General features: G+C 37.9%; 1 protein-coding gene across 1 annotated transcript in view; it reads right to left on the bottom strand.

Moving 5' to 3' along the window:
* The window catches only part of ttn.2 (titin, tandem duplicate 2), a 174,867-nt gene that overhangs the window by 146,238 nt on the left and 12,883 nt on the right, over nt 1-15,746 (bottom strand). Inside the window, 32 exon segments of the mRNA XM_056465825.1 lie at nt 220-270; nt 1,902-2,090; nt 2,772-2,897; nt 2,980-3,264; nt 3,432-3,663; nt 3,765-3,933; nt 4,030-4,171; nt 4,264-4,524; nt 4,679-4,939; nt 5,024-5,284; nt 5,368-5,631; nt 5,715-5,975; nt 6,057-6,317; nt 6,400-6,663; nt 6,758-7,030; nt 7,122-7,388; nt 7,489-7,770; nt 7,853-9,549; nt 9,632-9,800; nt 9,888-10,052; nt 10,177-10,418; nt 10,509-10,747; nt 10,832-11,062; nt 11,157-11,338; nt 11,423-11,565; nt 11,649-11,861; nt 11,973-12,021; nt 12,367-12,625; nt 12,714-12,779; nt 13,079-13,318; nt 15,065-15,178; nt 15,271-15,498. Of these exon segments, the coding sequence (XP_056321800.1) occupies nt 220-270; nt 1,902-2,090; nt 2,772-2,897; nt 2,980-3,264; nt 3,432-3,663; nt 3,765-3,933; nt 4,030-4,171; nt 4,264-4,524; nt 4,679-4,939; nt 5,024-5,284; nt 5,368-5,631; nt 5,715-5,975; nt 6,057-6,317; nt 6,400-6,663; nt 6,758-7,030; nt 7,122-7,388; nt 7,489-7,770; nt 7,853-9,549; nt 9,632-9,800; nt 9,888-10,052; nt 10,177-10,418; nt 10,509-10,747; nt 10,832-11,062; nt 11,157-11,338; nt 11,423-11,565; nt 11,649-11,861; nt 11,973-12,021; nt 12,367-12,625; nt 12,714-12,779; nt 13,079-13,318; nt 15,065-15,178; nt 15,271-15,498 (8,086 nt within the window).

A 15,746-nucleotide genomic window follows, 5' to 3' on the forward strand; every position in this document is an offset into this window, starting at 1 on the left:
ATAGATAGATGCAAAACTTTGCAAAAGTGCTTCACAGCAAGCATTTCTCCCAATCAAATTGCTTGCTATACAAAACATTTGATTTCAATCATACACATATCCAACAGTACAATGTAAATGTTGTTCCCATTAAAGAGGATTTGTTGCATGCAATACAATGTTAAATTCAAGAGTTTTATCATTATTAAAAAATAAATAAATACTAGAAAATCATCCTACCTTTGACCTCTTCCTCAATTTTTGCTTCAATCTCCTCTCGTACTCTTGTAACTGTAAAAAAGAATCATATGAATGAACTAAAGTTTCACTTACAACATTAAAATCCAAGAAAAAAAACACTTTAGCAATAATCCAACAAGGACAAAATTGTTAAAAAGAGGTGAAAATTCAGAGTTGCATTTGAAAATGAAAGCATGCATCTGACACCTAGAAATCACTTTGTGATACAACTGCAGCAAAACTTAAAAGGTTTAATTTTAAGTGAAGTTAGTGAAGGTGATCAGGAAATTCATCAGATTTTGATTGTGAAGCTTAAAAAGAATATGACGTGAATTAATTGAGATCTGTTAATTGAAAAACCATAAACTACTTTGATCTTAATTACCTTCTTCAGTTACAGCAAGATTGGCTGAGCAAGCTGCCTCTCCTCTGATATTGACTGCTTTGCAAGTGTACTGGCCAGCATGCTCAGAGAAAGTATCAACTATGATTAGCGTAGCAGTGTTTGTCATCTCGTCAAAATGATAAACAACATTTTTTGTAGGCTTTATAGGCTGCTGGTTATGGAACCAACTGATCTCTGGTTTGGGTATGCCAGACACAAGAGCATGGAATCTAGCCACTTCTCCATGAGCCACTACAGAGCTCATAATAGGCTGAAAAAAACTGGGTTTCTGGCCAATGGGATCCTTCTGAATGGTCTTAATGCTTGTGAGAAGGCTAGAGGTTGCTTGCAGCGGAAACTTGGAAGTATAATCCATAATTTGTGTTTCTCCTGAAAGGAAGTATTGATTTTTTCCCCAACTAATTAGTATACATATAAAACTTTGTTTTCTTGTATAAAATTTTTTTGCACAATTGTTCTGAAATAACAGAAAGATGGTCACAACTTTGAACTTGTGATTAAAATCACACATATTACCAGTTAATGTATAAAATAAACCAATTCAGTTTCTTTAAGATATGTGCAAATTGTGCAAATAATGCATTTCATGGTAACATTTTACAATACGGGACACATAGTTCATGGTAGTTAGCAATGAACAATACAAAATGTATTAACTAAAGTTCATGATTTACCAACACATTAGTTACTGCACTTTTCGTTAACATGAACTAACAATGAACAACTCCATTTGCATTCACTAATGTTAACAAAAATGAATAAATACCGTAATAAATGTATTGTTCATTGTTTGCTCATATATTAACATTAACTATTAATGTGATCCGTGTTGTAAAGTGTTATCAATTTCACTCATCTCATTGACAGAAAAAAGCAATAGATTCTAGATTTCCCAAACTACAACACAATGCACAGAAAATGTGAACAGTGGAATGGAAATCAGTAATTATTCCAGACATGTAAGATACAAGTTCAAAAATGCATTTTCCACCTGTTTCTGAATTAATGTTTCTATGAGTGATGAAATGGAAATGATCATATGCATACTGATGACTCAGCTACTGACGTCATGTTCATACATATTATTCTGAATGTCTTTTATGAAAACATTATGATAGCTTTGACATCCCTAATTAATTGACAAAATTGCCACCAAATACCAAGACAAACAAATAGCAATAATTTAATTGATAATAATAAATAATCACTAAAATCTAAGACTTAAAAACTAAGACTAGTTTACAATTTTCTGACTGCATCGAAAACTTCAACTCACCATCCACTTTCAGTAGAGCAGAACATGAGACCATTCCAGCCGAGTTACGGGCCACACATGTGTACTCGCCCTCATCCTCAGGATAAACTCTGGTGATCTCCAGCTGACAGTTTTCATCAAACTGAGACACTCTGAATATGTCTGACTGCTTGATCTCCTTGTCTTTGCAATACCATGTTATTGTCAGATCTATATTAGAGTAAATCAGAAAAATAGTAATAATATCAGTTAGGGTAAATAAAAATTCTGTGATATGTACCAGCATACTATTTGTGCTCTGCTCAATCTAGCAAGCGACTAGATCATGTACCTAAGTGTTCCCAAGGCAATAGGCATTTTAATAATTCTGTCTCCAAAGAGACTCAGTTTGAAATTATTGTTGCTTAAATGAAAAATCAGTAAACTAAAATGTACAGTTTATTATTACAAAACTACACCATTCCTTTCGTCTCACTTGTTACAAAATAATTTGATCAAAAGTCATGTGCACTTTATGTAAAAACTTGTATCGATATGAACACATTAGTCGAGTACATCAGGTGAGATCAAACCTTGGTAAAAATAAGGATAGATGATGGCATTATGATCTTCTCTAACAGCTACATTCATCCTTTTAGCAGATGTTTCTATCCAAAGTGACTTACAAATGAAGAAAATCATCCATAGCCAGTTTCCAATAGTTTATACTAAAATTTTTCTGGGGATCTATGTGAAGCTGCTTTACTTTATTTTTACTGAATATAGGGCTACAGAAATGAAGGTGACTTTACACGAGCAATTTATATGGAGTCTGTGAAGAACTAACTTATAAAACAGTTGCTGACATGGAAAATAGGCAGAAAGGTTTTGGTTATTAGTTTTTGACTTTACCTTCCCCTGAGACTCTGCACTGGAATCTAGCAGATTGTCCTTCATTGGCAGAAGTATTTTGTATTGGTGTTAAGACCACGGGAGGTGACAGTGGTGCTCCAGTGTCAGGGGAAACAACTTCTGGAACTGAGGATTAAAAGACGAGTATAATTAAAACATTTACCAATAATTATTAATGTGATTTGTTTTTAGATTTGTTTTCCTTTACCTTCAACATTAAGTGAAGCTGAGCTTGTGGCTACTCCATAGTCATTCTTAGCTTCACAGTTATACTGAGCTGCATCTTCTGGGAAGACTTCAATGAGCAGCAATGTGTGCTCATTTCCCTCCCTCAGGAACTTGCACTTGAATCCAGAGGACAGGGCCTGAGAGTTCTTATACCAAGACACTTGAGGCTGAGGAATTCCAGTCACCTCCACAGAGAAGCGTGCAGGTTTGCCAGCCTCAACAGACAGGGGCTGCATGTGCCTGATGATCTGAGGAGGCTCAGGGACTAAACAATGCAGTAATGTTGCATTAGAATAAGTTGTAAACAACAAATGTATATCCCATAAAAGATTTAATGTATAAAACATTTAATGTATGTGCAAATAAATAACTTAGAAAAGTTAGTATAGACATATAGACAGTTTGCACTAAACTTTCTGAGATCAAACTTACTGTTCACATGCAGGGTCACAATACTCCGGTTCTTTCCAGCAATGAATGTGTATTCTCCAGCGTCACTTCTGTATGTTTCTGTGATTGTCAAGCGGTGAATTTTTCTAATGATGGCATAGTTGAAGCGCTGATCAACAGAAAACTGGATCTCCACTCCATTTCTCAGCCAACGACCTTCAATGTCATCCTCATTGACTTCGAATTCAAATGTACTTCTCTGTTTCTCAAGAACCTAGATTAAAATTTGGATTTAAAATAGAAATGAATTAAGCACTGATGCACTGACCACTGTTGGGCTTTATGCTTGAATATCTAATACAGCTTTATACTTACAGTAATTTCCTTTTCTGCAGGCTCACTGATGCGCACATCCTTGCCCTCAACTGTGAGGCTGGCCTTTGATACACTGGATCCAGCAACCACAGAGTATTCACCAGCATCAGACATGCGCACAGTTTGGATCATGAGACGATGCACGTGTCTCTCTGTGGAGACCTTGTACCTAAAATGTGAAGATGATATATGCATCAGGACATTAATTTTAACATACTAATGTCAAAGAGCAAAATTTTGATTAATTTGGAAAGACAAGATATACCTCTCAGATAATTCAAGCTCCTGACCATCTTTCATCCATGTTACTTGGACATTAGGCTCAGAGAGTTCGCATTCAAAAATGGCCTTCTTCTTCTCAGTAACTTTAATGTCCTTGATGTGCTTGGTGAACTCGATGACACGAGCTTAAATTGATCATAATATAACAACTTGATCAGAATCAACAAAATTAACCAAAAATAAATATTTGACATCTTTATGACAAAGCTAGTGTTACCTTCAACAAACAATTTTGCTGCTGTTTCAGCAGATCCGGCCACAAATTTGTAGTCTCCAACATCCCCAAAGTGAACATTCCGAATAGTGAGGGAATGAGAGAGCTGTTTAGTGCGAGTTTGACATCTATCACTGGATCTTATTTCGACTCCATTCTTCAGCCATTTGTAAGTGATGCCTTCATAGTTGACGGTCACCTCAAATGTGATGGTGTCCTTCTCTTGTGCATTCAGGTCTTTAAGCATAGATGTAATCAGCACAGCTGAAAGAGAGGGAAGAAACATGTACATGTGATGAATTCATTTTTTTTTTATCACGTTTTCCTTTTTTTACCATTGTTGTTATTATTTAAGTATTAATAAAAGCATATCTGGTCAACAATTTTGCATTAGAAAATCAAATAAAAATGAACTTACGGCTAACTGTCAAGGTGGCAGAGACTTTGTCATTTCCACACACAAAGGTGTATTCTGCAGAATCATCTCTGCTGGTATTCATGATCTTCAGCTGATGAAGTTTGCCCTGCACCACAATTCTGAACTTCTCACTCATCTCGATCTCAACTCCATTTTTCAGCCAGGTGGAAGGAACATTGAAGTGTGAAACTTCACACTCAAATGTGGCCACATGGGTCTCTGGAACCTCAAGGTTCTTTAGGGGTTTTGTGACTCTCAAAGCTGAAAAAGTCATGATATGGAGTCAGCAGTGTGTGGTAGGCATTAAACAAGTTTGATGAGTTAAATCTTTACATTTATACTTACATTCAACATGCAAATATGCACTGCATTGTAAATGTCCAACAATGGCTGTGTATTCTCCATCATTGCTTTCTTCAACATTCTGAATAACCAACTTATGTGCCTTCCTTTCAGACATTATCTGAACATTGGCACTAGGTTTCAGCTCTTGGTTTTTGAACATCCATTTAACTGGTATGTCATCATGAGATAAACTCAGCTCAAAAGAGGCAGTTCCATTTACCAGAGAAGTCACATCTTTTGGCTTTTTCACAATCTTGACAGCTGCAAGAGAATTAAATCAAATATAAGGATTTTTTAGCTGCTTTAAGAGTAAGCAATTACTCTTTGCCAAATATTACACTTACTTTCGACATTCAGTCTGGCATTAGCAGACAGTTTTCCCAGTTTGAATCCATAAACTGATTCATCTTGAGAGTTGCAGTTCTTGATCTTTAAAGTGTGAACTAATCCATCTACTGTAATCTCATATTTGTCACTGGGTTCAATTTCTACTCCGTTCTTGATCCACTGGGATCCTTTCACATCTAAATGGGTGAGTTCAAGGCTAAACACTGCCTCTTGGGTTTCTGTGACTGTTTGGTTCTTCAGTGTCTTCTTGATCTTCACAGCTGTGAAAGCCACAGTTGTAATCAGTTGCAAATATTATATGTTGAAAAGGACATAAGTATTCAAAACATAGCAGTACAAGTACCTTCAACCCTTAGGTTGGCAGATGTCTTGGAATTTGCCACTTGGTATGTGTACTCTCCAATATCCTGTGGTCTTGTGATAACAAAAATAAGCCGACGGACAGCATCTATATCCTCACTCCTGACAATATCACTGAAGTCAACAGAATGGCCATCCTTAAGCCACTTGCCTTCAGATGTAGGATTAGCAACCTCACACTCCATAACAGCAGTTTGGGATTCTGCTACGGTCACATCGTGGAGTGGTCTGTTTATAGCACCACCTAGTATACAAAAATTGCAAGCATGAGGCATTATCTTTGCATCAACTGAACACATATTTTAACAAATGCTAAAACTCATACCTGACACAGTTAGTTTTGCACTGGAAATCTTCTCTCCTGCTGCAAATGCATACAGGCCCTCTTCGTCCTTCATGGCATTGATGATGGTCAGACTGTAGTGTTTTCCTTTGGACTCGATTTTGTATTTGGGTCCAGCCTTGAGAGGCTGATTCTTGAAGGTCCAATAAGCATCTATACCAGTGTGTGATAATTCAACTTCAAAAGTGACATTCTGAGTTTCTGTGCACACACAGTCCTCCATGTGCTTGATGATGCTGACCTCTGTAAAAATATGTTTGTTAATAAAGGGTTCTCATTGTTCAGTATGTTGTGCAATTTGGTTTCATTTATTAAAAATACTCACTCTCAACTGTCAGGTTACAAGTGGTTTCAACTCTGCCCACAGCCATCTTATACTGTCCTTCATCAGAACCAAAAGACCTGTTCAGGACCAGTCTCTGTTTGGTGCCTTTAGCAACCATCTGGATTCTCTCACTAGCCACAAGAAGCTTGTCATTTTGGTACCATTTAACAGCAGCAACATCAGAGGCAGAGATTTTAGCTTCTAGCACTGCCTTTGTACCCTCAATAGAATGAACGTCCTTTAGATGAGAAATTATTTCAATTGCTGTGAAGAGAAGAGAGAAAAAGTTAAATAAAAGCATTTTCTAAATGCATTTCAGCTTTCAATGACTATCCATCAGCATCAAAAGCCAGCTTACATTGCACAGTCAGTTTTCCAGATGTAGAAATGTCTTGAATAGGAACAACAAATGAGTAGATTCCAGCATCATCCTTATTGACATTTTCAACTAGAAGTTTGTGGACAAGTTTGTCAATGACAATGTGAATTCTGTCTGAGGCAGAGATTGGTAAGCCATTTTTCATCCATGTTCCCTCCACATTTTCCTGAGAGAATCGCACCTCCAACTGGGCAATATCACCCTCACAAATTGTCAGGTCAGAGAGTCCTTGCATCAGAGTTACAGGGCGTACTGAACACAGAATAAATAATACAAATAATTACATACAATTCTATCATTCCAAATTTTCTTCATATTTTAACTATTTTCAAATTTCACTTACATTTCATCTTCAGTGTGGCACTTGTCTTCAGGTCTCCCACTTTAAAAGTGTATTTTCCTTGGTCTTCCTTTCTGACATCTTTTACAGACAAAGTGTGTCGGCCACGACGAGAGGATACAACATATTTTAGACTTGGAGTGATTTCTTTATTCTCAAAATACCAGGTGCCTTCAGCATCTTCACGAGACAGTTCACACTCAAACTCTCCAGAATATGTCTCGGGTACTTCAACGCTCTCAAGATTTTTAACAATTTCCAGTGGTGCACCTGTGTGACAAATCAGATAGAACATGTGACCAAAGACATTCAGAGATGACTTTAAAAATGCGAAATAAAAAGCAACAAATGAGAATAAGTGTAAGCTGACCTTCAACATAAAGTCTGGCAGTGGTTCTTATGTGGTCATCATCAACTACAGCACAGCTGTACTCTGCATCATCTTGCATGTTGATTATTAGCACAGACAGAAAGTGAACCTTTCTGTCTGAGTGCATCCTGTATTTGTCTCCAGAAAAGATTTCAGCATTGTTCTTCATCCATTTAACTTTGACAAATGGCTCATTTGTCTCACATTCAAAGGTTACCATTGTGTCTTTCTCTTTAGCATAGGCATCCTCCAGTGTTTGGGTAAAAGAAACAACTTGCTTGGCTGCAAAAACCAAGACAGAATTAATTAGATGAAGTAACATTAATTGTTAGAATAAGATTGATTCAAAAATAACAATACGTACCTTGCACCAACAAAAAGGCATGGCTTGAGGCCTCACCGGCAATGTTAATGGCTTTGACCATGATACTGGCAGAGTCCTCAGCTAAGACATCTCTGATTACTAATTCACAGACATGATCTTCAGGCCAATACCAATAAACCCGATCTGACTTCTCAAGTAAAATGCCATTTTTAAACCATTGGCACTCTGGATCTGGTTTACCAATTACCCTACAACGGAAGCGAACTTCATCAGACAGAGCAACTGTCTGGCTCTGAATTCTTTCCAAGATCTTTGGAGCCTCCATGCTAGGAGAGAGTGCAACTTTCTCAGGTCTGATTGTAGGAATGGTAAGTTTGCGTTCCTCTTCCTCTTTCTTCTTTTCTGCCTCAGTGACCTCTTTGGTCCAGTGCAGAAGTTCTTCCTTTCTCTTTTTTAGCATTCCTTCATAAGACTCATCTTTCCTGCGAGATTTCAATTCTACTGAGGATATGGCTTCATAATAGCCTTCTTCAGTCCTGCGCTTAAATTTGCTTCGCAGCTCTTCTGTTTCTTCTGTAGACCTTTCATGAACCACTCTCTCAGCTTTCCTCAGTCTAACAACTTCTTTTGCTTGTGAAGCATCTGTGGGTTTATCTACCTTCACAACGTCAAAGGATACTCTGCCAGGTTCAGGGCCAGGTGCCTCTGGAGCCTTCAGCTCCGGAGCACGTCGCAAGATTGTCCTGAAATCTTCTTTTTGTTGTATTTCCAGCTTGACAGCATGCTCGGCTGTACCCTCTGGGTTCTCAGCCAATACTTTGACATCTCCAGAATCATAGGACTTACAGTCAGTAATTTCCAAATAGTGAATGCCATCATAGTGTAGTCTGAATCGTTTGCTCTTTCGAATGAGCTGTCCATTAAGGTACCAATTAACTTTGGGAGTGGGGTAACCAGTCACTCTGCATCGATATTTGGCTGTCTCACCTTCAAATACTCTTATTGGTTCAGGGAGTAAGACAATCTCTGGCTTGGACTTCTCAGACATGTCATCCCCAGTTACTCCAGAGGGTGCACCTTCATGGGCAATTCTCTCCATTTCATCCATTCTTTGTACCTTTCTTCCTTCTGGTAACTGACTTTCCTCTACCAGACTCTTCTCATCCTTCACAATTAGTGTGGCAGAGGTTTGGTCAGCACCAAATTTGTTTGTAGCTCTGCAAGTAATGACACCACTATCTCTGGAATAAGCAACTTCATAATCAAGACTGCAATAGCCAAACTCATTGATCATCCGAAGTCTGTTAGCAGCTTCGAGTGGTTTGCCATCATGGAGCCATTCAACAACCATTGTAGGGTCACCAATAGGGGTCAGTCTGCATTCAAAGTGTACAGGTCCAAATCGCTTCATTCTGACTGAAGTGAGTTTCTTTTTAAAGTGTGGCTTCTGTTGCTTTTCTTTGTCATAGAGGTCACCCTCTTCCCACTGCTCCTGACCATAGCGAAGATGCAGTGGTTCAATCTCTGGTGGTGCAACATCCTTAGCCTTATATGTTCCTTTAGGGATGATAAGTCTTCTCTCTGGTACAGGTTCAGTGTATTCTACCTCCACATTGACTCTACAGCGAGTAGTATCTCTGCCAGCTTTGTTTATGGCTGTGGCTGTGTACCATGCACTATCAGAGCCAGAAGTTTGAGGAATCTGAAAATGTGCCTGTCCCTTGGCACCCTCAATTCTGCAGAACACATTTTGAATAAAACATTGTTTTGTACCACAAAACTGTTATTACACATTAATTTGTAAAGCAAGTCACTTACTTGATGTGAGGATATTTATGAGGAGAGATGATGTCACTGTTTTTTAGCCAGACGATGTCGGGCAGGGGGTTTCCAATGGCTTTTACTGCCAACTCAACCAGACTTCCTTCTTTAACACTGATATTCTTCAGTTTTTCAATGAACTGAGGTCGAACTAAATTCTCTTTTGCTGTAATATAAAATACATGAGTTTACACAATCTGCCACACAAACAAGCGTAGTGGTTAATATTTTCAGAAAAACAACAGAAGGTTACCTTCAACAGTGAGAGTCATAGAAACAGTTGTCTTTCCAGCTCTGTTCTGAGCAACAACTGTCCACTCTCCAGAGTCCTGAGGCATGGCAGGAACGACAATCATTGACTGAGTTCCATCCTCCTTTACCACAATCTTGTGAGTGTAGTCATTGACCACTTGTTGTCCTTAAATAGAAAATTTAAAAGAGATACAAATCTTTTCAGCACTATAAAGATATCAACCGTAAATTTACAGCAAATTTCTGACCCTAAATTTTTGAATGGTGGAGCAGCTCTGAAACACACTTACCACTGTGGAACCAGAAAGTGTCGGGCATAGGTCTTCCAACCACTTTTAAGTCAAACCTTGCTGTCTGTCCTTCAGAACACCTGAAGGATGAGGGCTTTTGTACAAAAACAGGCTTATATAGCCTCTCCAGCTGACTCTCGTCAGTGTCATCAAGTCTACGTGCAGGAGATCGGCTAACAGAGCGAGCAGGAGAACGTCCAGGGGAGTAGCTAGCTGAGCGAGCAGACATTGGAGATGTGGACCTAAAAGTGTGAACATAGGTGTGGAACATTACCTTAAACATTATATAGTCACAAAATTTCAAAGATAGAGACAAAGCTTGGAAAACTCACTGGACTCTCCTCACAGCTTCAGCCTGAGGATAGTAAGGCTGAGCAGCAGCAGTGGACTCCACATAGAGTTTTCCAGAACTGACAGCATTACCCTTCATATTACTGGCAAATGCAGTATAGATGCCCTCATCTTCTGGCAGCACCACAGGTAGGCGGAGACTGGCTCTGCCATCTTGTAAAATCTCCATCTGGTAGCGGCCTCCATGCTTTATACGCTTGCCATCTTTATACCAGGCAATCTATTTATCACAAAACATGTAGAATTACTAGTATACATTGTGCTGCTGTGCGAATACGGCTTTCAATTAATTTAGCATTATTACCTTTGGTAATGGTTTTCCTCCCATTTTGCAATGGAAAGTAACACCCATTCCTTCCAGAATTCTGTAGCTTTTTACAGGAGTGCTAAATGAGGATGCGACGGCCTCATGCTCCGCAACATTTATGACCATCTCCTCTCCATCCTCAATCACCAGCTCTTGATAAGTTATTTTAAGGATGCGGATTTCAATCTCTTGGATAATTTTCCTTTCAATTGCAGATATTTGAAATTCCTGAAAAAATAACATTTATATAATTGTATTAAATTGTATTATGTTTTCTCATTACAGAAAATATTTAAATCAATGTTCCCATTTAAATTCATACCGTCTCTGAGATGAAGGTCTGCATCATTTGTGTTTGCTGAGCCATCCTCCTCTGTATGAGCTCTTTTTCATATTCACTTACAACTACAGGAGGCACATCTGCCACTTTGGGCTCTTGCACCATTGTTGTCACTTCCGTTACATATGTCACATCCTGTTTCTTCATATAGGCTTCAAACTCCTCTGTAAAAGCATCATGAAATGTAGATTTTTCTGATCATATGTTTTTAAATTGTTACTCACAGTTTATTAAAAACCCCAACAAACCTTCTTCAAGGAGACTTGTAGAAGCAGATGTCTCTCCGTGTTGGTTTTTGGCAAAGATTGTGTATTCTCCAGCATCATCAGCAAATGTCATAGAAATTTCCAGCTTGCATTCCCCGGTGTCCTTGTTGTGGCCAACTCTATATCTGTTAATTTACAAGGAAAGCATGAGCTTTCTGTTTCAGAGTGCGTTGACCAACTAGAGCTAATACTTTTTTAAAATCTGTACCTGTATCCAGTAGTTAGTGGAACTCCACTCTTCTTCCAATAAATATGGGGCTTAGGGCTTCCACCTATCTGGCACACAAAGACAACACTCCCTCCCTCAACCAACTTCTGAACCACTGGCTTCTTCACAAAGAAAGGAGCAGCAGGTGCTCCAGTATCCACGGAGACTGAACTTATTTCAGACATGGTCTCCTCTTTGGATTCAACGACAGTCCTTGTTTAAAACACACACACACACACACACAATTAATTACAGCATATTTTAATATGCACCTTTTGGCTTAATGTTTTTACTGGTTAAGGTCCTCTTGACCTTGTAACTTACTGTTTCTCCTGGAGAGTAATCTCCTCTCTGCTCTCAATCTCCTCAGATACTGTAAAAAGGATGACATTTTTGAGCATTGAGCTCTAATTTTCTAACAATATAGTAATTATTTTTATAAATGTCTGTTTTCAAAATAAAAAAACTCACAGCATACTATGTGATTAGGATAAATCTAATTAAGGGTAAATTAATTCAATTTCACGTCTGTTTGAACACTGAAAACAATAAATTCCAAATTGGGTTGGGTAAAATTCTTATTTATAGCACTGTAATACTGTTGCGAAAATATATTGTTTCTTTATAGCTATCCATAATTACTATATTACATTGTTGTACACCACAAAATGAATAAACAGAATTTTATTCAATCACATAAAATGATTTCAAGACATACCTTTAACGAGCAGGTAACAGGAGGTGCTGATTGTTCCAGCTTCACTGGTAGCAGTGCAAGTGAAGCGGCCACTATCTTCAGCAAAGGCCTCACGAATCATCAAGCGGGCATAACTTTTTTCATAAGTGATCTGGAAGTCAATGGAGTTTTCGATTCTGTAATCTTCCCTGAACCACATGATTGCTGGAGTCGGGTGACCTGAAATCTGGCACTCCAGAGTGACAGACTCTCCCTCTGTGACAGTCACATTCTTCAAACCCTAGTGAAAAGGACGTTTTTTTTTATTTGTCAATTTATTCAACAAATAACTAATTTCTTACACAAAAAAAATGTAACAAAGCACTTACTGTTATCAATGTAGGGGGCACAACAGGCTCTTTGACAGCTGAAGGGATTGCTGCAGTCTCTGCAACCTGCGTAGGGAAAAAACAGTTTCCTTACAAAGTGACTGCTATACTTTTTGCTTGTTAGCGAAGAGAAACAAATGATGTTAAAAGTACAGAGAATGGGGGGAAAAAGATAAAGATTAGAAGAAAGTGATGGGAAAAAGCCAGAGTATTTCAGGTGAAATCTGTAAGGAAAATGGTTAGCTTTGAGGATTTTTTAGCAAGTCATAATCCAACCACAAAAAAACTCAATGTAATGAAGACTTTCTTGATGATATTTAGGCAGATGTTAGCTTTGCTAGAGGGAAATATGTTAGACCACAAACCTTTGTATCCCACTCTTCACCAGCATATGAAATGCCTATCTTTCTGTGCAACTCTGTGTCAAAATGAGTCTGATATCTCTCTGTAGTGTCTCTAAAAGGAGATGGGGTCGGCTCTGGGGTCACATGAGTCTCCACGATCTTGTGTGATGGAGGCTTCACAGGCTTGATGATCTTTTGAGAAGCAGTTGTTGTGGATAACTCTTTTTGAAGTGTGGCAATAGCAGAACCTGCCCTTGAAACCTGACCAACCCAAGAAGAGCAGCATTACCATCAAATACAAAAAACAGGCTTATATTCGTTTAGCCACACACAGCGGAATGGTCAGGAAACTATTAGAAGGAAGGTGGAGAAAATGAATTGGTTAGCAATTTCAGATAACTCTTATACTCAATGGTTTATATACTGATGGGTTGATAAAAGGGTGACAGAAAAACTAATGAATAGATGTTATGTTGAAAGTTACTGTGAAGCTGAAATATGAGGGATTGAGGGTGGGTTTTTATTTTTAGATTGGTCTGGAGAGGCAGCAGTTGTTAAAGGAGAGTGATAAAATATTAAAATAAGGTCTAACACATTAATACAGTAAGTGGCACCACAATTCTGAGACCACTAATGAAAATATATATATTTTGCATTTTGTGACTTGATACAAAAGATCTCTTGCAATAATGAATTTACCAGTGTTAACACAACAATCATATTCACTTGCAGTTATTATTTAAATACTCTGCATTTCAATGAAATGACAAATATTTGCATATTTAACTATGAAAACTATGCAAAAAAAGTATATATTTCTTCATTTTCCAAGAATACATTTTTTTTTGGCTTTGATCAAATGATGAATATTTCCGATTTTCATAGTGATCTCATGTTTTTCGAACTCACTGCAGATAGATCTACACTACCTGACAAAAGTCTTGTTGTCTATTTAAGTTTTAGGAACAACAAATAATAACTTGTCTTCTAGATAATCATTTGGTATCAGAAGTGGTTTCTATAAAAGTCAAATGCCTCTAGATTACACTTGTTTTACCAAAATAAAATATGATCATGCCTTGATTTTTAATTATTTAATTAAGACAGTGAGGCCTGACTTTGCTGAGACAAATGTCTTGTCACTTAACAGAAATAATGTACAATATAGAATATAAAGTCATGGTGCAGTGGAGAAATAAGACTCCCATGAGCTTGGAGGACTGCATCTGCAATGACTCAAATAACTTATTAAAAAAGTCATCTGGAATGGCAAAGAAAGCGTTCTTGCAGGACTCCCAGAGTTAATCAAGATTCTTTGGATTCATCTTCAATGCCTCCTCCTCCATCTTACCCAAGACATGGTCAATAATGTTCATGTATGGTGACTGGGTTGGCCAATCCTGGAGTACCTCAACCTTCTTTGCTTACAGGAACTTTGGTGTGGAAGCTGAAGTATGAAAAGAAGCGCTATCCTGCTAAATAATTTGCCCTCTCCTGTGGTTTGTAATGTAATGGGCAGCACAAATGTGTTGATACTGTTGATGTTGCCATCCACTCTGCAGATCTCTCGCACACCCCCATACTAAACGTAACATAAACCATGATTTTTACTTTTCCTTTGTACCAAACTTGACTGATTTCGGTGAGAATCTTGGGTCCATGTGGGTTCCAATAGGTCTTCTGCAATATTTGTAACGATTGTGATACAGTTCAACAGATGATTCATCGGAAAAATCTACCTTCTGCCACTTTTCCAAATTATCAACTAGAAGTCAAGTTATCATTTGTTCCTCTTACAACTTGGATTTTTGTCAGGTAGTGTACTATCGAATTCTTAAAACTTCTTTCAGGCAAGCAGGAAAACAGCTTAAAATAGATTTTAGATGTATGTGTTTTATACACATTTGTTAATGTTATATGATTAGGAGACCTCTTCCCTAATAATCTGAAAACAGATATCGTAGAGAAAGAGGATTTCACTGCTTGCATGTAATCACCAAATCTTACCTCATAGCTATGGTCTGGTTTTGGTACAGTAACTTTTGATACTGTGAAATGTGGAACTGGTGATGGTGCAAGGTCAGTCTCCATCTTGGAGATTACCTCAGTAGCTCTTTGAATCTATTACAAATCAAAGTGGAGTATTTAAATGCAGATATACTACAAATAACAAAATCGCTTTCATGTTTGACTTGTTATTAAATGCTTCCAACCTGGGTGACATGTAAAGTCTTCTCAGTAGTAGTAGTTGTCATTTCAGGGGGAATTAGCAACAGCTCCTTTTTACTTGTGACCTGTTGCTTAGTTGCAAGCATTTCCTGATGTTTTATATCAGTCTCTTCTTCCATCTGAGCCCCTTCAGCATGCATGGGCTTTCTTATTCGTGCATGATCAACTGCAGCAAGCACAGTGGCCACAGCCTCTGCTTTTTTCCCATCACCCTGGCAAGAGCAATCACTGATCAATATCGACAACATGTGCAGACATGACCCATTTGCATATAAAAGTACAGAGCTTGAATACTGTTAATGAAAACAACAACAACGTGAAACAATAGCTGGAAAATACACCATCCCGTGAAGTTATCTACTAAAGTTTAGTATGTTGAAAATGTTGAATTATCCATTCAAGGAAGACATTTAAATGGCTTGCATTTAAGAGCCATTAAAAGAAAAAGCTTACATATTCA

This window comes from Danio aesculapii, chromosome 9 (genome assembly GCF_903798145.1).
Source record: "Danio aesculapii chromosome 9, fDanAes4.1, whole genome shotgun sequence".
NCBI lineage: Eukaryota > Metazoa > Chordata > Actinopteri > Cypriniformes > Danionidae > Danio > Danio aesculapii.